General features: G+C 42.1%; 1 protein-coding gene across 4 annotated transcripts in view; it reads right to left on the minus strand.

Moving 5' to 3' along the window:
• PTPRB (protein tyrosine phosphatase receptor type B) overlaps positions 1–24899 on the minus strand; it is a 69705-nt gene that overhangs the window by 6104 nt on the left and 38702 nt on the right. For all 4 annotated transcript variants that reach the window (XM_054832727.1, XM_054832717.1, XM_054832736.1 and 1 more), the window contains 21 exons: positions 23763–24026; positions 22535–22798; positions 21542–21805; positions 20392–20661; positions 19490–19753; positions 18394–18657; positions 17721–18002; positions 16245–16523; positions 14133–14282; positions 12632–12875; positions 11378–11484; positions 10757–10856; positions 8994–9077; positions 8859–8876; positions 8671–8752; positions 8122–8212; positions 6829–6905; positions 5882–6016; positions 4662–4784; positions 4289–4452; positions 2943–3078 (listed from right to left, as the gene is read on the minus strand). In XM_054832727.1, coding sequence (XP_054688702.1) covers positions 2943–3078; positions 4289–4452; positions 4662–4784; positions 5882–6016; positions 6829–6905; positions 8122–8212; positions 8671–8752; positions 8859–8876; positions 8994–9077; positions 10757–10856; positions 11378–11484; positions 12632–12875; positions 14133–14282; positions 16245–16523; positions 17721–18002; positions 18394–18657; positions 19490–19753; positions 20392–20661; positions 21542–21805; positions 22535–22798; positions 23763–24026 — 3662 coding nt within the window. The remainder of the gene's footprint in view (positions 1–2942; positions 3079–4288; positions 4453–4661; positions 4785–5881; positions 6017–6828; positions 6906–8121; positions 8213–8670; positions 8753–8858; positions 8877–8993; positions 9078–10756; positions 10857–11377; positions 11485–12631; positions 12876–14132; positions 14283–16244; positions 16524–17720; positions 18003–18393; positions 18658–19489; positions 19754–20391; positions 20662–21541; positions 21806–22534; positions 22799–23762; positions 24027–24899) is intronic.

Here is a 24899-nt window from a genome sequence, read left to right on the forward strand (position 1 = left end):
TTTTAGAAATGCTACCAGTAAAACATAAGTCAACATAATGTGTTTTGATGGATCATGCCATAAGTAAAAGCTCTATCAACTGTAAGGTGTAATTTGACATGATGCTGTGTTGGATAGCTACTACTTCTGAATGCTTTGCAATAAAGGCCATGTAACAGAACTAATATGTACAGGGCAGCACACAGAAGATTTTTTTTTTCTGCACAGAAATATTTTCCACAGAATTTTATCACAATATATAAATATTCCATAGCCCTTTGATGAACCCAAATTTTCTGGCAAAAGCAGTATTTTTTGATCCAATATATCTTATAAGCTTGCTTCTGACTATGTGTCAAATGACAGACTGTCTTTTCTGAAGAGTGTCTTTCATAGAAGGGAGCTAAGATGACATTCACAACCAAAGTAGAGAGGGTCAGCAAGTTATTATTTATCAAACTACCTTGATAGAAGAGATTGTTAAATGCCCATGCTTTTTTAGTCTTTGTGGTTTATGAAATGGGTCATTATCAGTTTTTGATTAGTGTATCGTGGTACCCCAAAATTAGGCTGAGCATCTTTATATATCAAGGTGTACCTTTTTAATATTACTTTATCTCAAAGACATAACTTCTCCAATAAACATATGCATTTCCTCCCCCTACATGTTCTTTATTTATTTTTCGCAAGAAATTCAACTATTGCTCTGTGATTTTTTCTCTGTGCTCTGGCTCTGGTAAAGCGAGGATGCTGGCTGCTGTCTCTGCGGAGCAGAATCCTGCACCCCACCCACCAATTAGGTGGAAAGTTGGCCAGGGCACAGAGACTTCCTTTGGCAGAGACCATTTGGGACTGAAATGGTGAACAGCTGCTCTGCCTGTGTTACAGCTGCTATGCTGGGCCTTGTGAGCTGATGGACACAATTTTCTGTCTCTCCCCTGCATGTTTCCAGCTGCAGTCTCTTGTTTTAAAGAGCTTTCAGCCAAGTCTGAAGCAGGGGCAGTGGTTGTTGCTGCTGTTTTCAGTGACTGCATAATGTCGAGCAGGATGGTGCTGTGACCTTTGGCTGGAGCATCTCACTGCAAACAGTGCTATCTGCTGGCCTGTGCTCCCCAGTGGGATTTGGCTTCCACCACACCAACAGATGGGGACCTAGCTTTTATGTCAACCCCTAAACAGATTGTGGAAGCCAAGACATGAATGATAACACAAGGAACTAGAGTCTTCACACACATCAAATGGAGTTTGTGGAGCAGATCTTTTCTTCCCCCTCTCTGCACCTCCTTTATTTTTTCTTAAAAGATATATAAGATTTACTTAATTCACTGTTCATTGCAAACTTTGAATCATCATAGAACTCCAGGATAAATTTACTTAATTTTCTTGCAGGAGGATGACAGATTATATTGCTTGTGCTCCATGCTATCTTGATGAAAGACAGTTTCAAATCAGGAATCATATACAGACGCAAGTGACGGCTCAGATTAATAAGACTCGCTGAGAATACAGCAGCTCAGTGGCTGTGCACTGACACAGCTACATGGTCAGTCTACAAGCGTGGTGCAGCTCAAGTGGGGTGAGTAGTCGTCAGCTGCAAAAGCTTCCTGTCAACCTGTCTTTGGGATGCTGCTTGTGAATTCTTCCAGGGCAGGCCTGGTTACAACGGGGATCCGGGTAAGACTTGAGCCACTGCTGGTTTGGAGCAGAAGTGCATGTAGTGCTGGTAGTGGGAAGGTGGGGTGCTCCTCACTATTGCTGTAGATATTTTGCTTAGGTCTGGCTGCCTTTTGACTTAGATGTTATGTCAAGCTCATGCCAAAGGTGGGTTTCACAACACCGCCTTTAGTTGTCTATAAGCCTGGTGTCAAATTTAGGCTCTTAAGGTAGTTACCTCATTTTTCCAGCTATGGAAAAAGAGCCACCCTCCTGAGATGCCTGTCTGCCTTTGCTGACTATGGCTGATGGGAATGTAGAAGGTGAGATGGATCTATCTCTGAGGACACCCAGACCAGCCTGAGAATCTGTTTCCCCTCCAACAGGAGGTCTTCTGTGATTAAGATAGTTCCAGGAAATCTCTCTTTTGCATTCCCAGTTGAGCCTCTCTTTATACTCACGTGTGAATTTTACATCTATCAGGAAGTGCTCTCACTGGTATTTTCATTTCCAAATTGCAACAAAGAGCTCCATTAGTATCAAGCTACAGGCAGACCCATCAAACTTGTTCTGATTCCTCTATTAACAGTTCACAGAGAAAATGTAAAGACTGACTTCACAACTCGCCTTTATTAAATCAGCTCCTAAGTGTTTAGCTGCTATTAGTGTAAAGTGATTTTCTTGCAGTTTTAAAAGCACAGAAAGAAATCCCAAACATGTATTTTTTCTGCACTTTGAGAATAGATGTACTTCCTTTTGCATAGCATGTTAGGAGAATGCTGATTAACTTTCCAATACCATTAATGAAAATGGACAGAGCAGCTCAATAAAAAATGAACTGCAAAGCCACAAGGTCACAGTGCTTAGAGTTTTAAAATTATGTACATCTAATTTTCTCTGCCCTCCATTCCTTTTCCCTATTATGTCGACCTATCTGTCTAGTTTAGGCTTGTCTGCCAAACCCATGCCTGAAGGACTGTTCTCTGCTCAAAGCTCATTTACTGGACACTGCACTAACACAACAATGTGCTCTTAAACGTTTGCTGCATAACACTGCTGGGGTGATTGAGGGCCAGCGCCTATAGAAGAAATCTATAGGAAGCATAGCTACCACTTGTTATGGTTTGGACCCGTTGTATCAGAGCCAATGGAAACAATCCTGAACTAGAAATTTGCACAGAGCTGAAATATATCTAACTAGTATTTCACAGTGGAGTAAGTGTGAAGTGCTTTGAGAGCCTTTAAGATGAGAGACTGATGATTATATATTGCAGCTGGTGTGGCTGTATTGTAGGCTATCCAAAACTTACCTCTGTCTGAACCATGTGAACCCGGTGAAGTCTTAGATCATGTACTGCTGCATAAATGTCGACAGTGTCCTTTGAATCCAGCTGCTGCAGAATTCGGTCCAGTGCAATGAATGTGCCAGTCCTGCCAACACCAGCACTGGAAAAGGAAACAACCCAAAAGATTTAAAAGGAGATGGATCAAAGCATTCACTATCTTCATGTGATACTTTTGTAAAGTTCACGTCTCCAGGGTGAGAAGCTCATTGTTCAAATGGCATCTCTGGGACTTTAAACACTTGATAGTGGAATTTGTTTAGGAAGGAAGAAAGGACAGCGATGGTAGAAGTATCTCTGCTACTGCCCGTACTGCGTTCTGCTTTGGATTAACTCAGTCATCGAGATACACTGAGAGACTGCACCTGACTGTAACTTTTAAACCTCTTCTCTCCAGGGATGAACCAGCAGGCTTGATTCTAAAAGGTAAGTTGGCTTGTGCCTTAGGGAAGGGCAGTGTAAGGCAAAGTATCCCAGAGACCCCAGTAGCTGAAATGCTGGGTGGTGGGGTTTGGAGACAGGAGGCAGGGAAAAGGGAAGCTGACCTGCCTGCAGTACGGCAGACATCTGACATGTTGCAGCACATGATGTACAGACAGACACATGCCTCAGCCCATATAATGGGCGGAAAGGTCAGATACTACATTGAGGTAGTACCAGTGAGCATATGGCTTTACCAGAAGACACACACAGCACCACACTGTAGCCTCTCTCTCACTCTGTAACCCTATGTTCTGCTGCAGCTGGCCAGTGGATCACAGACCAGGCAGTCCAGTTTTGCTTTTTTACATGTGTAGGGGTGGATCATGGAGCAGAGGAAAAACTGCAGCCCTAAGGCTGCCAGAGATGGTACAACAGCAGAAGAGCATGAGAAGGCAGTAAGCAGAGGGAGTCTCAGTCAGAATCGGGGAAAGGATGGATCTGCCAGCTAGTCTCAACATCCACACATAACCAGATTCACCCCTAGGTGTATCTTACCTTTTCAGAACACCCTTTGCCGACTGAGATGTTGGGCCACAACAGCAGCACACAGGCAATTTAAGAATGCAAAAGCACGTGAACAGTGGGACCTGCTGATACCTTTAGTGCTGTCCAGTGGTCCCACAGAGACATGGTGGTTCCCTAAGAATCATTTTCGGGTCATTTGCAGGGTGAGGTTGTGAGAATGCTGCTCTGATGTATACGGAGACTTACCTATCAGCTATCTCTCAGGTTCTGTGACTGCCCATGGCCTAACAGGGATGAATATTTGGGATCTTCCCAAGGGTACACACAAAGGCTCTGTGCTGCTGACCTTTTGCTGCTGTACACACCTGCAGTGCACGACAGTTGGTCCTGTGTCTGGGGTCCTGTTGATATAATCCCTTACAGTTCTGACAAACTGGATCAGGGACTGGGTGGTCTCTGGCACACCATGATCTGGCCAGACAGTGTAGTGGAAGTGACGAATGAGCCTCGTTGAGTCAAGCTGCTCTTCCTGTCGGGATACAAAAGTGTGGGTCATCAGAACAGACGAGAGAGGAGGGGACACACACAACATGCACCTTCAGAGCAAATGCTACAGCTGCCATCAGAGATGAGCTGGGCATAATACAAGTGTGCTACAGTAGAAGAAAACTTTCTAATATAGCCTTGCAGTTGTTTTTAAGTCAATTAAAAAAAAAAAAAAGATGAACACAAACATACACTGCAGATTTTAAACTCTCGTATTGTCCATTCTGGGAGCACTGACTCAGACAGCATCTCAACAATCAGGTCTCCATAGTACAAGGAATCCTGGTCAAGAGGCCAGTAGTGATCACACTTCACCTGCAGGGACACAGAAAAAGTTAAATTTAGTGTCAGTAACAGCTGTAAACAATGCCTCCATCCAGCACTGGCAGCAGCAGACTTCAGACCTCCTGTGCCTGAGGATGAAGGAAGAACGGCAGCAGCTGAATTCAGAGAGCTGCCACCCCTGCCATGTCAGCTCAACAAATGGGGCTGGGGATGGGAACGGGCTAGGATGGGGCTGGGAAGTGTAAGTTCTTATCATAGATGTTTGTGATGGGGGGAATGGGAATCACTTCACTGATGCCCTCTTCTGGATGCCACAACATTTTCTGTGCCAACTTTTCTCAGAGCTCTGCTTGGATGACAGCTAGGCCTCCGCTGCCTGCTTCCCCACCTCTTGCTGAGATACAACACTGGGGTGCCACTCAGAGACAGTGAGGTGCAGAAGGAGACAGCTGGCTGCCTGTCCTGCATCTGCTTTTGCTATCTCCTCAAGAAAAAATGGTAAACTGAAAGGAAATATCCCCATATGTGCCACTAGATGATCACTACTTCAAGCTGCTTTTTACAGATCTAGTCCCTGCCTTACAAAGGGTGCAGGATGTGGTCATACTTGGAGAGGTAGATTGCTGAGACAGCTAAATAACCTACCTACACTTGCACTCAGTAAGACTGTTAAGTGCGTGAGTGATCTCTCTGCTTGCTACATCAGGGCTTATGCATCAGAGAGAATTCCATGTATTTAATGATCAACAATCGTTCTCTAGAGCTTATATTTAAAGAAGTAGTTGATTGGAGTTGATGTGATAAACAGGTATTTTTTGCTGACAGTTGTCCTTCTGCATGCTTAGGAGGATTATATTAGTACTAGCGAGCAAAGTGCTGGATTAGAGACCAGAAACACTGAGCTCTGTTCCTAACTCTAGCCTTGACATACTGCATGATCTTGGGATGGTCACTGCATCCTCACTTTACAACCTTAATCTGTCTCCAGTGTTTAGATTATGCCTCTTATCTCTTACTGTCTATCTCCTTGACTGGGGCCTTCAGCCTTAGTGTGATCCAAATAATAAGCATAAACTTTTAGTAGATGTTAAAACAGTCATTAATAATAAAGAAAAGTAACTGCTCACCCGGCCCTTCTCAACACACTGGGTTACCATAACAATATTATGAACATTTTGTTCCCATGCCATCTTCCAGAACTCATCTTTGGTACCAGGCAAAGGGCCCTGAGTGGCTATGTATTCCCTGCGGAAATTATTGCCCTGCAAGTAAAAAGAACTCTATTAGTTTCCATAAAGGCAGAAAAAAAGATCTTCTAGCAACTGTACAAGCCATGGGGTTGCAGCCAGGGCTCTGCAGCAACAATGCCCTTGCTGGGACAACAGTTTTGAGAGCTAAATTGTTGCCTTGGACCTGGAAGCAGAAGGCTGGCTGGAGCAGAGAGAAGGAAAAGACTGCATCAGTGTATCTAAATACAGTTCCTTTTGTGGCAGTCAAAGCTTTTCATTGTTTTATTGTGTTCAGCACAGTCTCAAGCAATTTTGGAACTACTAGGGGTTTTTGTTTTATTTACTGTTTTTAATAAGTCAGCTGAGTTCTGGCTTGAAATCTGGATTGCTAAAGCCACTGCTATTATCAATCACAACTCTCTGGCAAAGGGCATTATTTTAATCTCGGCCAGTTTCACCATCCTGCAAGATGCCAACACTGTCAGGATGAGCTACAGCTCCACAATGAGGATGCCACCTGCAGTGACAGCTACAGTTGTTGTGGACACTGTATAAAATCAGTGACCTTTAAAAATGTGTCCTTGGACAATTAGACTTGCTATCTTATATAACTATAGCAATCCAAAAGTGTTCTTAAGTGCTGGCTAAATCACTCTCAGTTAACTTAATGGAAGTCAGACACAGCCTTTCAGCACACCCACAAAATGAGTTCTCAGACTTTTAGCTCAAATGAATAAATGAAGGGGGAGGGGAACCTTAAGCATCCAGCTTTATATTCAGTTTTAGATGAAGGACAAATTATCGCTGGAGGGAGGACTGTAAAATACCATCCTTGAGTCACTTACCGGTATGTAGCTTGCATTAATGTAGTCTGAGCAAGGGTCATCGTCCACATTGGAAAGCTTCACCCTTGATGTATCGTCTAGGAAGAAATTGATTACAAGAGGCTTATGGCTAGGCCTTGATTTTCAGTCCCTCTCCCATTTACAGAAATGCATTTGTGAAAGGACTGGCAGCATTATTACAAGGATTTTATATGCAGGGTTAATTTAGAGGAATAACTGTTTATATTTGTACTGCCTCTTTCATCCACAAGTGCTGTGGAGTGTTCCAAAGACTAGGAGATGGATCAGTGAGAAGGAAGCAGTGAATATCCAAAAATTCCTCTGCTGAGTGGCATAGGATTTGTTATGGCAACAAAAGAGCCACAACAGCATCCTCCTTTGATCCTGACAGCAGGGTGCTGTACTGGAGAGCAGTGTCCAGCGCTGCCATTGAAAATGCAGTAGTGCTGCAGTGGCCTGCACAGCTCCTGAGCTAACATGGGCAAGCAGGCCAACCGTCTTCCCCGGGACCAGTGGCATCTCCAGTACTACAGAGAGGTACAGAGAGCCTAAGCCATTGGGTCACTGATTTGCGAGATAATGCCATGTTGGATCTCAGTCAGGTGTTGTTTCTTGTACGTTGTGGGTGTGCTCCCCAGCCTGGCATGGCAGGCAGAACACAGGAGATGCTGTGAGGCTGTGCTCCAAGCACATACCCCATCCAGCAGCAGGGCAGCATGTGGAGCAGTGAGCCATGTGGTGTTCCTCCTCGATGCGCAGCATGTGTTACCTCCAAAACTAGCAGATAGGAGATTAAAGGGGGAAATTCTCAATGACAGGTCTTGCCTCAGGAGAACAGGGCTAACCTCAACATGTGTGTCTTACCACACAGAACCACACTAGCTCTACATTGTATAGTCGGTTTGCTGTGCCCTCCAAAGAAGAAAGATTTGGCAAGGTTGTCAAAAAGCACTGAATGGATGACACCCTATATGTAAACAACCCTACTGTTATTTCTACTATCCTTGTTATCAGCAGTGACTGAACACCCATAATAGCTGGAGCTTTTTCTCTCCAGACTGAATGCTAGTCATTACATCTCTAGTGTGAAATGAAATTACTGGTCTGTGTGAAACCATTCAGGGCCATACATCATCTGCCTCCAAGCACCAGAACCTGAGCTGGCAGAGGTATTTCATCTCTGACAGGAAGGAGGGAAGGGATTGGCTGCACTCTCTTTTCCACTAGGCTTGCTGAAAAGAATGAAAAATAGCTGTTGTGATGTAATATTACACAACCAAACCTAAAACTCACAGGGCAATATATTATTGTATCGATTTTTCCCTCTGTTCTCTGGCAGAAGTGCTATGTCACATGTCTGGTTTCGACCCACATCTTTTAAGTCCTGCAAAAAAAAAAGTAGGAATAAAATGTGATGTGAAAATAATTAAATAATGTGACAACACAGGGGGACACAGTGCTTATCAGCTCTCAAAGGCCATGGATGGAGAATGGGTGGTTTTTTAAAAGAACAAACTGAAATTAAATAGCTCATCATACTGGTTTAAAGCAAGCACAAAGCTGGCAGGTGCTTTCCATGTTTTATCACACAGATGTGCCACATAAATGAATGCTCCTGACCTCAGCCAGACAGGTATCAGGCAGGGGCTGCCAACCAGAAGATGCTATGCCAAATGAAGAGCTGGCTTCTGCATTAGGACAAGTGGAGTTCAGGTGGGACTCTCAAACTTGTTTGGATGTGTGTGAATAAGACAAAAAAATGCAGGCCTTTCTAATGCATTAACCCATTGATTCAGCCAGCCCCTTCATAACACAAGTCCTTTGCCTAGATTAGGATCCTACCTCGTATTCCTTGGACAGGAGGTAGTTGGAGTCTGCTTGAAGTTTGGTGAAGTGTGCTTCAAAATGACTGACTTTGATCGGACTAAAATATTCAACAGGAGGAAGAAAATCACAGGATGAATCACAATCATAATTTATCCAGTTGGTTATCAAGAAGTTTTTTTAGGTATTAATTTTTTTCTTTTTACCTGGAAGATTTCCGGTTCCTAGAAATTATTTCAAAAAGAAAAAGAAACACATTATCAGTTAGTGACCAGATGTGACTGTTCATCCATGATGCCATGTTAAAATAGTACTCTTAGGAATAAAACTTTTGATTTTACCCTTTTTGCCCCAAGTTCAGATGGACTGACAGTGGCCTGTCCCTGCGAATGCTCAGCCTTGCTGTAGGTCTTTCGTGGCCATTGCTGGAATAAAAAGGAAGGTATGCTGTTTTACCATTATGTTCCGATACTGATAAAAGCTACCAATAATATAACTTACTTTACTAAGCTGGAAAAAAGGAATTTGAGAAAGTCTGTTTTGATTTGTGGCTCTGATCGTGTGATATTGCTCTTAGCTGTGGCACAGAGTTTTATTTTATTTTAGTTTGGTGACAGTGACATGGAGTGTATGCATGTGCACAGGCAACAAGACTTTTTTCTTGCTCTGAAACATGCACAGCCCAGCCTGTCATTAAGGAGGGTGTCCTGTGTTAAGATGGGCCCTAAACTGGTTGACTCTCTATATGCAGAGAGGAATATGTAGGTAGATTTTCAGGCTTCTAGGACATGCCCAGGAGTAATTGCAGCACCACAGTGGGCTTTGGGAAAGCCACAGAAGTGGTATTGACTCCACACAGTGTTGCCTTTCACCCTTTCACTGCCATCTCCTCCTTCAACACAGCTCCCTTAGAGAACACTTTCTCTTTACATATGATAAGGGAAAACCATACCGGTACTTGGCAGTCCTGCTGGCTACATAACTCACAACAAGAAACCACACTCTATCTGCAGTTTATCTACACTAAAAAAATGCAATGAGATGTGCAAGGTGGACAACACATCAGTCTGCACTCCATTCATGCTCTATACTATATATCACTAGGTACTGAGACCATTAGGAGTGCACAAGTCTATACATGCAAAAGCAGACTTTATTTACTATTGCTAATGATTTATGACTCTTTTTTTTTTTTTGGATTGCAAATAGAGGAATACACTGAATTTGTTCCTAGACCCTAAGAATAGCATTGCTAAAGAGTAAATCCATTCCGGCTAAAAGCTACAACTAGTCAGAAAACAGGTTTTTTTCAATGTGAAATTCTGGTATCTGAAAAGCAAATTCAAAACAAAATAGACCTAATCTTGTATCAGTAAAAGAACTGAATTTCAGATTTTCAGAGTCTCCCATGTAATGGAAATATTGAAAATTTTTTTATTTCAGAAACCACAAGGAATTTCAGATCAATAATGTCATAGCTCTTTCAGCCATGCTAAATGGTTTAAATTGATAAAGCTTTTTTCAAAGTTGAGCAGATTATTTAACTAACTTTTTAAAAACATATTTAAAATTCACTATTTAAGATTCATTTAGAATGTGAAATATACAACTATAATCGACAAAAAAAAAGAGAAGTGACGTTTAAACTGATCTTTTGGACACTAAGGTGACATCACACCTTAAGATTCTTGAACTGAAATGATAAAGTCTAAATGAACAGTTTCAAGAGCTTCCCACCTACAATGCAGATTAAATTCATTTCAAACATTTCATTTCTGACAAAAGACATTCAGTTTGAATGATAAACCTGTTTTTCAGAAATACTCAGACTCCTAACGAAAACTAAAAGTTACAAGTATCCTCTATGAGATAATTCTGACTAACATCAGTAGGTATTTGAATCAAGAGTATATCGATCTCTTAATATGTAAGCCATTAGTTCTATACTTAGTGTGTACAGATGTTGGGGGACATAGATTTTATCTGTTGAATAGTTCAGTGCATTCCTCCAATTTTACAGTTATGCTTTAAATACTGTATTGCTTAAATTAATATAATTTGACTTGACTTCATTAACAGAGACTGATAAAGGGACTCAACTTACCTAACTTTTTGTCTGCAGACAAATAAAGCAGTAACAGCCACTAACATTACAATCAGAAACAAGCCAGCACTCACACCTTCAATAACTCCAAACAGAGGCTCTAGAATCAAAACAGTATATTTATGTATCTTGAGAAAAAGATATGAAGAATTCAAGAATCAATAACTTTCAGGGGATATGTTATTATCAGCTGAAGAAAATGGTTAAATACAAGGAAATGTAAGGCATTTAAACACTTAGCTAAAACCTGGCCTTGATTTTCTGTCCTTATTTTTTCCAAACATTACACAAAATCTTTCACTCCCAACTACAGCAAAAGAAAGCACAGCCCCATTATATGGGAGTTTGGTTCTCTTGCACTTTCAAGTTTTTTTTGGTGATGGCTCCACTGAGTGTTCACCCTTTGCTCTACTGTCAGCAGCTCCATCAAGCAGTCCTCTGAGTTTTCAGACTAATGCTGGATAAGCCATGGCTCCAGCCTCCTTTCAGAGCAGCCTTCAGGACATGCACAGGAATCTGTTTTTGTTCCACTCCTTGCAAACAGTTCTAGCTACCAGAGTGTTCTGAGGCACAACATATAATCACGTGCTACAGTCATTGAAAAACAAGTCTGAAACTAACCTGCCTCTGTAGTGATCGGTAAAGAGAAGAAGGTGTCTGCAAAGAGTGGTTTAGGAAGTTCCTTCGGGTCTTCACTGAAGAGTTGGGTAAAAGCCCGTATGCTGATCCTAAAATGCAGTACCGTTATAGTTAGAGCTTATCAGATATTCAGAATCAACAGCAGGAAAGTAAGAACTCATTTGCCCCTTAGAGATAACTAAAACCTTTCCACTGACCACAGACAGTTCTTAACGCAGGTGCCCAAGTTAGTTACTCCAGCTGGGAGAGCCCAGCTAGCACAGGTGGAGGGCTCTGAGGTACCCTCGTAATGGATGGGGCTCTGGCTGCTGGCACACACAGCCTGACCATGCCTGAACGCAGGACTAGCAGAAGCTGCAGTGGGAAGAGGACTCAGAAATGCCTCTCAGTGGAGAGATATTTTCCCTCCACATGGTCGGACGGGGCTGTGCTAATGGAGAAAAGTTCAGTTCTCTTGGTTCTCCTGGTAACATGGGTATTTCCCAGACTGAGTTTTTGGGAAATGTGTCCTAATGAGAGTGGACTGTGGTAGGGTAGCTCTGTCTTGAGATGACAAAGAAGCTGAGAGGCATGATGTGCACTGCCTGGCATGTGCCTTCTGTCCATGTGGCTGTCCAGTGAGCAGCTGGTAGACCTCTTGGGAGAGTGTTTGCCTGTGGGTGGGGCGCGACTGAGCTGTACTGGAGCTCAGGTTTGGTCTCACAGCCTGCGTAACTGCTGAGCCTGGTCTTGGCAGTCGCCCTCTTCCCACCCTACAGCTAACCCAGGCCTAGCTCTGGAGCCTGGGGATGGTGCCACAGGTTAGAATAATCTCCAGGTTTTTCTAGCTTGTTCCAAAGAACTGGTGTAGGGTAGTGGTGCCAAACAGACCGAGTGAAACATCCTTGCCTTCTGTTAAGTAGTCTTCTGACTTATTAGCTAATGGTCTTAAGTCTTTCCAAAGAAAGATTTAGCAGCTATAGGAGAGCTCCTCATCAAGTTGAGGGAAATAAATAAGCCTATTTACTGCACTGAGTTTTGTGTATAATTCATTGTATCATTCCCATGCTACTGAAGGGCTGGTTCATACCTATGGAATGGGGGTGTGGATAAAGCTTTTATAAATTCACAGTGAAACACGAAGAACATTGTACAACCCAGTTATTAATCTACAGAAGCTTAAGTGTATCAGGCCTTCAGACAGCACCATGCCTAATAATGTGACAGAGCACCCATATATACCAATATAAATCTAACCTATAAGCAGTTCGAGGCTTTAGAGGTCCATCGCAGAATTTTTGCTGATCTGGATCACACCTTCCTCCCAGATTTTCCATTTCTCCTCCAAGCTTAATGTCAAAACTTTTATAGTCGCTGTCAGGGTTTTCAGCACATCTACTGGCAAAATAATTTGTCTGGTAGATACGTATAGAGTCGTTGTGTTTGTACTCCAGGTAGGAAGGTAATGGGTGCTGCTCATCAGGCTTTGGTCCTTCACTACCTACATCATATGCACAGAAAGACAGAAAGTTTACATACCACAGCCATTATTGTGATGCAGTTTATAGCCTCAAGCTGTTGACAGACATATTCTTATCCAACTTTCTAGCATTCCTTGGAGGCTGCGCAGCCTACCTTGTTAATACAAAGCTACAATGGTGAGGGTAGCTTGTTTCTAGTACCAATCTTGCTGTTATTTTTCTGGGGAACTTCAGACAGATTTCCTCACAAGACCTCAGTGTAACTTTTCCAGATACAATGCTGCAATAGGCATGCACGGGTTGAATTCAATGTTATGACATTTTTTTCTGTGCTGTTGGTGGGAATCTCTGTGATCCAGAATCCTGGATCCTACCACCAGCTATTTCAAAAAGCAAGTAAAAAAAATCCACATGCTGACAAGTCTTCTGTATAGACAGAAAAGCTGCACTAGGAAATGACAGGAGTCCCCTGAATGGAAGCTCACAATAATGTGTAAAAGACTCAGGTAGGCAAAACCATGGCAATAAGTAGTCCCTTTCTCAAAGAGCTTTATAGTCTGCACAAACATGACAGAGTAGACAGTGGAAATATTGTTTCTGCTTTTTTTCCTAAGGGCTGATGGACAGAGAGATTCAGAAACTTTCTCAGGGGTCACAAAATATGTCCTGGCATGCCAGGAAATGAAGCCACTTCTAAAAACAAGTTATTAATTGTTGAGACATTCATCTGTTTTGTCACATATAGGTCAATGGCAGAAAGGGAGGTTTACATGCACGCTACAAGGGCAATTTATGTTCTGTTTTACAGTGCTGCATGCAAAGTCATTTTCTTCAGTAAGCAAACACCACCTGGGAGATGCTACTTCTCAGCACGGCTTACTGAGGTTCTCCCAAAGAGTTGCCTTACTGTTCCCACCTAACAATTAAACTACTTTTTGAGATCCGTGCACAGCAAGGCAGTTTCTTCTGTGTTCACTGCCAATGGCATCCAACACAAGTCTCCTACTGTGGAAATTCCTGAACATACACGAGGGCATAACCTAGTGCACAGAAGCTAACTACTACTTCTGGATGAGCTTGGCAGTTACTACTGAACTTCTGAGGAGAAGACTGAGTTCCTAAGTCCCCAGGCTAGGGAGCAGGTAGAGATCCAAAACCTCTATGAGACTCAGCCACTAGAGGAGGAGAAGCTCCTTTGCTGTGTAGTGATGGGGGTGTACCTCCCCATGTTACTCCTATAGGCTATAGATAGAATGGTATTAAATGATGACACTTACCATCAGCCTCTCGTACAACCACAGTAAAGTACTTCACAGCTCCATTAGTATCACTAAACCAGCTGCAGTTAAAAGTAAAGTTGATGGAGGATTTGGTAATCAGCACCTCTTTTTTGTTCACTCGTATATCTGGAGGTGGCTGAGGGGGACCTGAGTAATTAAAAGAAGAGAAAAAAATAAAGAAAGCATTATCTATGTATTTGCTGTGAGCTAGATCTAGTAAGGGAAATGCAATTTGTAATAAAGATCAGCTGACTGGACCCAAGTGTCTGATACTATTCTCTTCGCAATCAAGAAAGCGTCTTCACCTCCCACAGGGAAACTGCCAAAGGATGAAAGAAGCCAGCAGTGAGTTAACCATAATAACAGTGACAGCTGCTCAGTAGGAATTCCTGCAGAAGCCCACATGAAAATGCATTAAAGTCTTGCTAAATCTATGAAATCAGAAATTGTAGCTGCTAAAAATGACACAAGTTTAAGCCAGGTATTCGGAGGCCACTTAACACACTCACTACAGGAAGTTACCTATTTTAAGCATCTAAATTTCTGTTTCCTTTTCCAGAGGAACAGCCCTGAGTCAGCCAGACACAGCATTCAACTACACAGTACCATTTTCCAGACTGACTGCAGAATTTCCATAGGAAATGTTCTTCGTATGACAGAAAGCTATACCTTGAACAGTGACACTGCAGAAGTAAACTGGAAAGTGAAGTATGTAGGGAAAAACCTTCAGAGGACCAGTGCAGCAAAAGTGGGGATTTTAAGGATCTACATTGCTGAATCTTTTAGAAACTTGTTATTACTGAAACTATATCGCCTGCATGGGAAACATATCAAATACGTAAGCAGGTGTCTCAACTTCAGAAGGTTTTAGATTGCAAAAAAACCCTGTAATTCACACATTTATATGTTGTTTAGCTAAACCTCTTAGATCTACAAAGCCCAGCTGCAATTTTTTTGTGTTCCCTTGAGGTAGGGCCTCCAGTGTTAACCAAAGCCTGGGAAAGCAGCAGCGTTTAAAACAAGTAAGAACAAATGTGAAATAGCTAACCTTCACATAGGACTCAGTCTCACTTCTGGTGACATGAGTAGCTAGTTCTTACTACCTCTGAATTTGTAGCATCCTTTGTGGTAGAGGAAGGAGATGACATGGTTGCAATTAAAAGGCAGTTGATGGGGGAAGGGAGAAGGTGGGTTGGTGACTGAACTCTGTAACTCAGCTCACTAGCTCCCAAACCAAACATAATTTTTATGATCAAGCATTCCACACAAATGTGGCTTTAATAAGCTGCTATAGAGACATCCCTGAATATAGGCCTCCTGGCCATCCTGTCATTTTTGAGAAGTTTAGCCCTGGAGTGGTTCAGGCCTCTGTGTTGCGCTGTGCCACTGAATCCAGGGGTACTGCAAAAACTGGAGCAGCTCTAGGGCCAGCAATGGCAAGCTGTTGACCACAGTGATGCCTGGCAGTGCAGAGCCACCAGCAGATGCTACTGCTACCCTCCACTCAGCAGCCTATGGGTGGAGAAATTGAAGAAGCTGTTTCAAAGCACATGCTATGGAAATCTGTGGTCCTCCCTTAGGAATAACTCCTACAGGTGATTTTGTCAAGTAACACCTCAGAAGAGTGTATAGAGAGCCCAAAGAGGACCCAGTGCCAAAATCCAACATCCTTGCTGATGGATATTTGTGCTGAGGATGGCTACCATCTGTGAAGGGAAACAGCCAGGCACAGGAAGCCAAGCAGCAATCATGAAGACAATTAAAGGTGCATGATGATAAGGACATCTTTGGTGCTGAACATCAGAGTGACAGGATAATTTTTCATGTTTCTCAGGCTATATATATTTCGTGAATGAGGCTATATATATTTCGTGAATGAGCCAAATAAGCAGGTCTGGCAATGCAATGAGAGGCAGTATAGTTAAAATCCTGCATTGTCTGTCACAACAGGGACCAAAGGACAGGTTCACTCTATTTTTGGCCACCAGAATAGGAATGCCACACATTGGCAATTTAGAGTTCAGAACTCCTTTTGCTGTCTAACCAACACAAGCAATTGCTTATTGCCGCTCACTGCCTCCCTTCACAGCAACTCTGAATTCCACTTACGGTCGATCATTGTGATGGTGCTGTCTTCAACTACTTCACTCGTCATGTCTGCAGAATGCACCTTGATGGACACCAGGTATCTCTTGTGGGGAACGAGGGTCATGATATTAAGCACAGATTTGTCTTTTTCTATCCTTTTAGAAAATTCCACTTCGCGAGTGTCCATTTTTTTGCATTCGACGCTATACCCATCAAAGTCAGAATCAGGAGGAGTCCAGGAACACGCAATGGCAGTAGAGGTCTGGGGCCGACAATGAAGACTTTGTATCTTGTCTGGTTCTAGAGGAATGTTGAGAAGTTGAAGCTCGGGGGGAAAAGGGACAGGCATCATACACTCTCTGCTCACCCTATGGCCCCTAGATTCTGCATCAACGATTTGAACAGAGCAGGAGGCTGGGAGCCAGAATTCCCACCTCTCCTGCAAATGTGTGCTGCCTGATTATCAGGCAAGGCTGTCTAACTCATTTTAGCCAACTGAAACTGGAACTAGTGACATCATCAGGTTGTGAAACTTCAGTAATTAATTGTGAAGACAAGCAAACGAAACTACTTGCTGAAGTCTTAATGAGAACAGCAACACTGAAAATCAATGGATTTCTGGAACTCTGTTACAACTTATTTGGAGGTTACATGTGGTCAACAGTATCAGTCAATAGCGGTACTATCATCTCATGACTGATCTGTTTTCCTGGGTAGCATGTGGTATGTCCATATTACTAGAGCACACCACAGAAGTATGCTTTATCCATGTAATACTGGAGCACCATTTATAAAATGCAACATGTAACAAGGATGGGATTTCACTTTCAGATGGCAGACATCTAGATTTATGTGATTAAATACAGGTGAAAGAGGTAGCTATGCTCTCATTTTAATTAATATGCTGAATGAAGTCTAAAGAGCTATTCAGCTTACTAAACATAGGTGACAATTTGGAGCTGAATCCCACCCCAAGTGACATGAAGATTTGACAAGGCTCAGTTATTTTTACAGTTCCAGGTCACTTTTTCAAATCAGCCTGCTACTGAGGTCGATAGAGACAGCTAGAAATGATGTGGATCCACAGACACGGACAGAAACGCAGAACAGTGAAACACTGATTCCAGTTTCAAATTCAGTACAGCAGGGTTTCATTTGTCCTTCCTGTCTGATTGTTCAGAAACATTTTGATTATTTCAATATCCCACTGTCAGAGAAGTTTGGATATTCAGCCTTATTTTACCCCTGAAACTGATTGACTCAGGCTCAGCAACCAGACAGCCCCACTCTGGATGTGAAGATTGCAAATGTATGGCCATTTTCAATCTTTAAACAGTTGACCTTGCACACAGCAAGGGCTTAGAGTCTAGCTGAATTCATCGCCAGTCATTCATGAATTTATTAATGGAAATTATTGACTGCGAAAGGAATTGGTAAGATTTAAGTTTTGCGTCTTCTCCAGCTGAGCGCTAGGGTGCAATGGAAACTGTTACTTACTCGTTCTCACACTTGCAGACTGTGACTGACTGTATGTCTTCCAGCTGTCGCCACTGACTGTTCTGACACTGAACTCATAGAGTCTTCCTGGTCGCAGGCCATAGATGATGCGTACTTTTGATTTGCTGCTGCTGTAGGGATTGAATACTGTGAGGGGATCCTTTGGAAGCCACTGCAGCTCAAAATCATCATAGTCTGTCCAGTCTGGAGGACCCAGCCAAGTGATTGATAAAGAAGTGTTTGCAACATCAGTAAACGATACAGTGTTAGGAGGGCTGGGTGCTACACAGAAAGAAGGGGAAAAGAAGAGGAAAAAAAAAGAGATTCTTAACAAATTTTTACACAAGACAAATAAGATGAAGCATTCATTATTTTCTTCATGCATCACAAAGTGGTTTATATTATCCCATGTACACAACCAGTTACTGCATCTGTGCTGATGGTGGTGACTTTCACAGACATTACATATTCCTGAGCCTTTGAAAGAAAAACAATGCTGAACAAAATCACACTCCATTGGTTTAATACCCTTAAGGATATCCTTTACCTTTACACCTTCAGTGACTCTTATAATAAATCCTCCCTCAGAATAAGCCTGTTGCATAGTTGTGAACTAATGTGAATTCTGACAGATGGGACTAAACAAAAATCCCAAAGCGTTTGTGGTTTTTACCTGTTCTTCCTTCAGCGTTTGCTGCGTTCGTCAGGTCACCGCTGTGGGTCACCACAACCAGAGTGTACTTTCTGCCGGGAATGAGCCCCTGGAAATGCCACTCTTTCAGGTCTTTCCTATGCCATGTTTCTTTCTGTGTCCCATTTGGGTTATAAAGATTCAGCTCATAGAAGTCAACGTCTCCTGCTGCTGGACCCCAGGTGAACCACAGACTGTCTGTCATGTTTCGGTTGGATGCCTTGAGATCAACAACTGGGGCTGGTACTGAAAAAAAGGGGATGAATATCACCATATGTAGAACATCCTTAGGATGAGGAGAAGCAATGAGGTCAAGCAGACCTTACACTTATTCTGTAGTAACAGCCATGTAATAAACTAGACAGCCACCACAGCTAGCCAGAGAGCCAGGAAGCATCAGGAAGTATATCTCAATAGCTTCCTTTCTTATTTTGAACTGCCACTGTCCTCAAAAGAGGCTGAAATGTTTATAATATATAGTTTTGCAAACATTAAGCAGCTTTTTCCCAGTCAGTGTCTGGAAACATCCAATTGTGAGGTAGCTGAAGAAAGCACAGAGGCAGTGGTACACAGTGGTTACTATGTGGTGCCGCAGAGGATGAAGAAAAGCTTCACAGTGTCAGAGCTGCTAGAGCTGCTTAGGAAACTCTGCTTCTCATGAGTGGCTAAACAAACATGGAGCTGCAGCCAGAGCTCCCCACGGAAATAAGTTTTATTTCACTGGTAGATTGTCTACCCCATTAACCCTACTTGCTTTGCCTTTGGTCTTTTCCACTCATAGACCAATATTGCTTTTAGGATGGGAGACAGCTGTTGTCCTTTAAGTCTTATGCAGCATATGTTGGGACATCTTTCTCCTGATCTGTGTAACTGGGAACTATTGCTTCTTTTCTCCTCTTGTAACCACATCATTCAGAATTTACCTCCTTCTTTATCCAATGCTTTTCATGTAAAAGAGCCAATTTTGCTATTTCTAACAGTTGCTCTAATCTAGCATGAACATCAGACTGAGACCAGCTCACTGGTGTCCCTCATTAGCACCACACTGGAGACAGATGATTTTCTTAGATGTTCTTGCCTGTTCTTCCAAAGACAGACGACTCATTAGTGAGGTCTCCGCTGTGGGTAACAATCACCATGCGGTACATCCTGCCTTGCCGCAGGTTCTGGAATGAACATTCCTGGAGCTGCTGCTCTCCTGACATCCTGTCATGAAGGGACTTGTCTGGGTTGTATAGGAAGATGTCATATGAATCAAGCTCCCCTTGTGAGGTGGTCCAGCTGAAGGACAGTCGGTCAGTGGTGTTCTCTGTGACCTTCAGATTTGTGACAGCTGCTGGAACTGAAAAGAAGGACAAATGCAAGTGTAAATATCAAAGTGTCTAGCGACTAAGCTGAACCTTTAATAAAGTAACAACTCATGGCTGGAATACATTTCAATTAAGCCACAAGTAGCTCAGTAATGTCAACATCAACTTTCAGAAGCAAGGGGAAGGCATTTATGAGGTGCCGCTGAGTCTCTCCAATACAATGTTTGTATTTCCCAGTATGCCTGGTTCTCCAGCCTGTCCTCATACAGAACTGTCCGTTAGTTTCTACAAGAAGCTTTAATTGAGTAAAGACTGCAAGACTTGGCTCTAAGTTTAGAGGTATGTATTCACACCAAATCCTATGCTAAGAGCCTTGAGATTGTGAATTAAAGACTTGTTGACAATAAAGCATTCAGGTAGTTCCATAACAGATAAGACTGAGGGAAGCATTTGGCACTTTGGTTTAATATCCTTATTATGAACCACGGTCACATTATTATGCCAACAAATTTCAGATTCACATACCAAGCACATATTAGGAAAAATGATACATAAGTATCTGGAGTCTGTCCTTACTGGAATCATTCCAGAATCAAGATACACAGATGATTCATGTATTTAATGATATCAGACTGAAGGAGCTATAAATAAACCAATATGTTCTAATTACCTGTTCGGCCAACAGTTTCTGCTCGTTTACTGAAGAGCCCGCCACTGACTGTCAAAACTTGTATTTTATACTTCTTGCCAGCTAACAAATCTTCAAATTTGTGCTGTTTGGCAGTAGCTGGCTCTGATTTGTTGCTCAGGAGGATTCCTTGCTCATTCAAGAGCAGAATGTCGTATCTTTCAGCTACACCAGGAGCCTTCTGCCAGGTTACTAACAAGGAATGACTGCTGTAAGCATGATGGGCTAATAATTCCTGGACAGAGGCTGGAACTGGAAGCAACAATTAAAGGCAGGACATTACCAGGCGAAATACAGACCATTCAATACACAACTGTGAATAGAGTAATTAATATATTTACATTTGCATGTTCACTTGTGGGAAAAGGGATATTTGTGCATGTGTTTGCACAAGCAAATAATTCCTAGACATAAATACAGTCAGATGAAGTTACAGAGCATCATGGACATCCGAAATGGGCATGGAGAAGCAAGAGATACACGTCAATTATCATGGAAAGAGGGAGAAGGAAAGTGAGATGAACTGACTGAAACAGTTAAGAAAAACATGTGAAAAAGAACTGAAAAATAAAGAAGTGCAAATTGGTGCAAAATAGTGGCACGGAATAGAAAATGTTGGCCAGCAGCTGTTGCACAAAAGTCAAGGCCACAGCAAACAGGTGCTAAAGAGAGTGGGTGGATTAAAACCACGGTGTTCCACTGTTTGTGTGTCCTGACATGCAGTATATTGGGGCAACATGCTGTCTAACAAGCCTTGACCATGCAATGGGCTCTGCTAGAACACAGTATTTGACTACGTTGAGCCCTGCAGATGTACGTGTCGGATGGGTACAGGCACAGGACTGGGGAGAGCTGGAACTGCATTCATGCTATAAAGGCACACTTTGGGCTACGGACCTGAATTCCACACACATTTACCCAGGTAAAGCTACTCACATGACAGATCTCACTGATATTAACAGAGCCATGCCTAAGTGTTTGCAAGAGTGAGGATTCACACTCTTTGAGATAAAAACTTCTCATGAATCTGGGACTCCCGATACCCAATGGTACATTCATAAACATTATTAAATGAGGGTCAGCTTCTGGGAAGACATAACACAACTTGCTCCTTGTCTCAAAAGAAACGTACTTGTTCTCCCAAAAGCTGCTAAGCTGTTGTGCAAGGCGCCACTGTTGGATTGCACCACCACCTGGTACTGCTCCCCAGCTTCCAACTTGTGAAATATGTGCTCAGAGACATGTTTGGAGACACTCTGGGAATCAAGCTGATGGTTTTGCTGAAATATAATCACTGTGTAGGAATCAACATCTCCACCTCCTGGAGTCCAGCTCACTTTCAGGCTGTTTGTCATGCCATTAGGTGACACATGAATGTTTCTGACCGCACTTGGAACTGGAAGAAAAAAGGGAACACAAAGGCACCTGCTCACAAATTTCCTGTTTGATTCAGACTTTTTAATTGCTACTTTTTTATGGCCACGGCAAATGATTCAAAGGACAAAGAGCACTTACAGATACAATTTCACTCATGGGTAAACACAAGGGAAGCCGAAGGCATTTGTGTAGGATTGTGCCATTTTAGAAGAGCAATTCTATGTGTTTACAGGAAGAAAAGTGAAGAAAATGTAAGTTAAATAGAAAAAAGTTTGTATGTTCTTTTACTTGCACAACTTCCCTCTTCTCCAAAAGATGCTTTAAAAAAATCTCAGAAAAACAAAGCTCTTTATGTACACTTACATAGGAATTTTGCAGTTATAATCTCATCCATTCATTTCAGGTGGGTAAACAGAGGTGTAAAATAGCTTAAGTGATTTAGCTAGAGATACTAAGCAAACAACTGGCATGCGTGGGAATAACAGAAACCCAAACACTGACATCTCAATACCATTCCTATGCAACAAATCAAATTATCTGCCAATAATCAAATATTCGTGCCTGTGACATTTGTTTATTAAGCACAGATCAAGTTGGCTGAAGTACTACTGTGATTTTCAATAAGATTTGCTGTCTTTGTGCCAGTGTAATAAAGGCTCAAATAAGATCATGGTTCTCCCCTGATTTTCTGTGCCTCATTCTTTGCTCTAGAGATGGCTCAACACATTTTAAACACATTACTTCTTACTTGTCAGGCCTTCTATGAAAGTAGCACGTTGTGCATCTCCACTGATTGTCAAGACAAGAATTTTGTACAGACGTCCTGGAGTCAGAGCTGTGAACCAATACTCCTCAATGGTGTTCCCAAGGAAAATGGGCGGGAAGATCTTCATATCATTGAAGAGGAGCTGAATCTCATATTTATCAACATCCCCCTCAGCCTTTGACCAAGTTACCTGCAGATCTTCTGTGCTCCTGTTACTAAGAGTCAGTTCCTTCACTGACTCTGGCACTGAAGAAGTGAGAAGAAAGATAGGAAACTTCTCAGTACTTATTACCAGATCACAGCAAAAAGATAACAGCTCTGAAGTGATGCTCCTGAACTAAAACTTTTCATTCAGTTCCCTAGGAAAAACAGTACATCGCACTTATTCACAAGGGTTGCTGTTTATGGTTTGCACCATATCTAACACTGGAAGGTCCCATTTCAAAACAGGGAGTTCACAACCTAACAGCATAAAAACAATAAACAAATAGTAAGGAAGCCTGCAGGGAGTTTGCATAGCCAACAAAAATTGATTAGGATCTGCATGTACAACAAATGTGGTGCAAAGAGGTCTGAGCTAGTGGAGACCTGAGACAAGCTGTCTATGTGATACAGCACCACACTGCCCAGTTCCCAACTCCTGCCAGATGCAGGTCAGCTATTTTTGCCCAGTGCTACACCTGTGTTAACAGACTTGGTTTCTTAGCATGGCTCATTAGCTTACATGTAGTGCTAGGTGAAGACAGGCAGATTGCATGCAGATCCCTGCTGGCTCTCAACTAGCCACCTTACCACTCTTGCCCCATGCTCTCCAACTCCAGTTCTTGGGGTAAATCGAATAGAGTGAGGTCTAGTCTGTCTTCTTCCTTATACATTTTCATGACCAGAAAAAAATGTTTTGTACATTCGGGCATAGTTTAAGCATAAATAATAAGCTTATGTGGAAATCTGTACAACTGTGTTTCAGTTTTCCATGTTACAAGATTTGCTTCCCAAGTTCACAGCACAGGTCTCTTCTTTCACTTTCTGTACGTCTGTAACTTAAACATTGGGCATAAACTAAATACTGCTTTCTATATTTGGAATGACATCCATTCAAAGAGTCACACTCAACATCCTATGTTAAAATTACATGAGATTTTTGAGCCCAGTGATGGTAAATAGAAAAAAATCCTGCAGTGTCTCAGGATGTCTCTGGGGTTTTACTTACTTGTTCTGCCATAGACTCTTTCACTAGTTTCATATTTCCCACTCCTTGTGCTGACGGTGATGCTGTACTGCCTCCCTGGGACCAGATTAGTGAACACACATTCATTTTCATCCTTTGGGACACTTTTTGTTTGGATGAAATCATTGTTGTTCTTGATGATCACTTCATAATTATCAAAATATCCAGAGGCATGTAACCAGGATACCTTCAAGTAGTCGCTTCTGGCTGAATTGCTGACAGTAAGTCCCTGAACACTTGAAGGGACTAAAAGAAAAAACACAAAGATTCAGAAAGCAATAACTTCCTGAACTAACAGGAGTTGCTGTAGTGAACTATATTTGTGGTAATTACCAGACTTTTCTGAGGAAGTTACAAAAAGACCACAACATGGATTTAAGCAATACCCTGCCCTCTAAAAGAGGAACTCTGCAGTTTCCAGGCTGCTTTATGTCATATGACAATAGTTTGCCTTTCCAATTTTCAGTCTTTTGGAATTTGGTCAGTTTGCTTATAGCAGTGAGTTCCACAGGTTCACACTAATCCTGAATTTGCTTCTGCTCATTTACATGGCTATCCCTTGGATTTTCACTTACATCATGAGAAGACTAAAATTGCACTAACTTGATACTCTTTGTCAGTTTAACACCCCTTACCATCTTTCTTTTATTCTACTGGTTTACCAAGTGTAAAGTCTCAGTCTTTTCAATCTTTCACAAAGTTTTAAAAAGTTTTCCATCATTATTGCCACCCTTTTCTGAAATTTCTCTGTTCCTGTTATAATCTCCTTGAACACTGCATGACAAAAACCACAGACGTGGGTGTTACATGACCAAAACCAATAGGCATGGGGTTTACTCATTTATGTGACACCTTACTAATATTTTAGTAGTTAGCTCCTAACCCATTCTTGCAGTGTTTGAGTAACTTTTTTGGGGGATGCTCTCCAGGATATACTTGAAGAGCCAACTAGAGGGGTTAAGGGCAGGAAAATGCATTTGAGCCAGAACTAATACATGATTTCTGCTCACTCACAAGGACTGACACATGGCTTTTATTCATGCTAAAGTAATTTTGTATGACATAAAGCAGCAGTAGGGGCATATGAATAAGACTAAGTCTGTAAAGCTGTAATTTTAT

This window comes from Grus americana, chromosome 1, assembly GCF_028858705.1.
Source record: "Grus americana isolate bGruAme1 chromosome 1, bGruAme1.mat, whole genome shotgun sequence".
NCBI lineage: Eukaryota > Metazoa > Chordata > Aves > Gruiformes > Gruidae > Grus > Grus americana.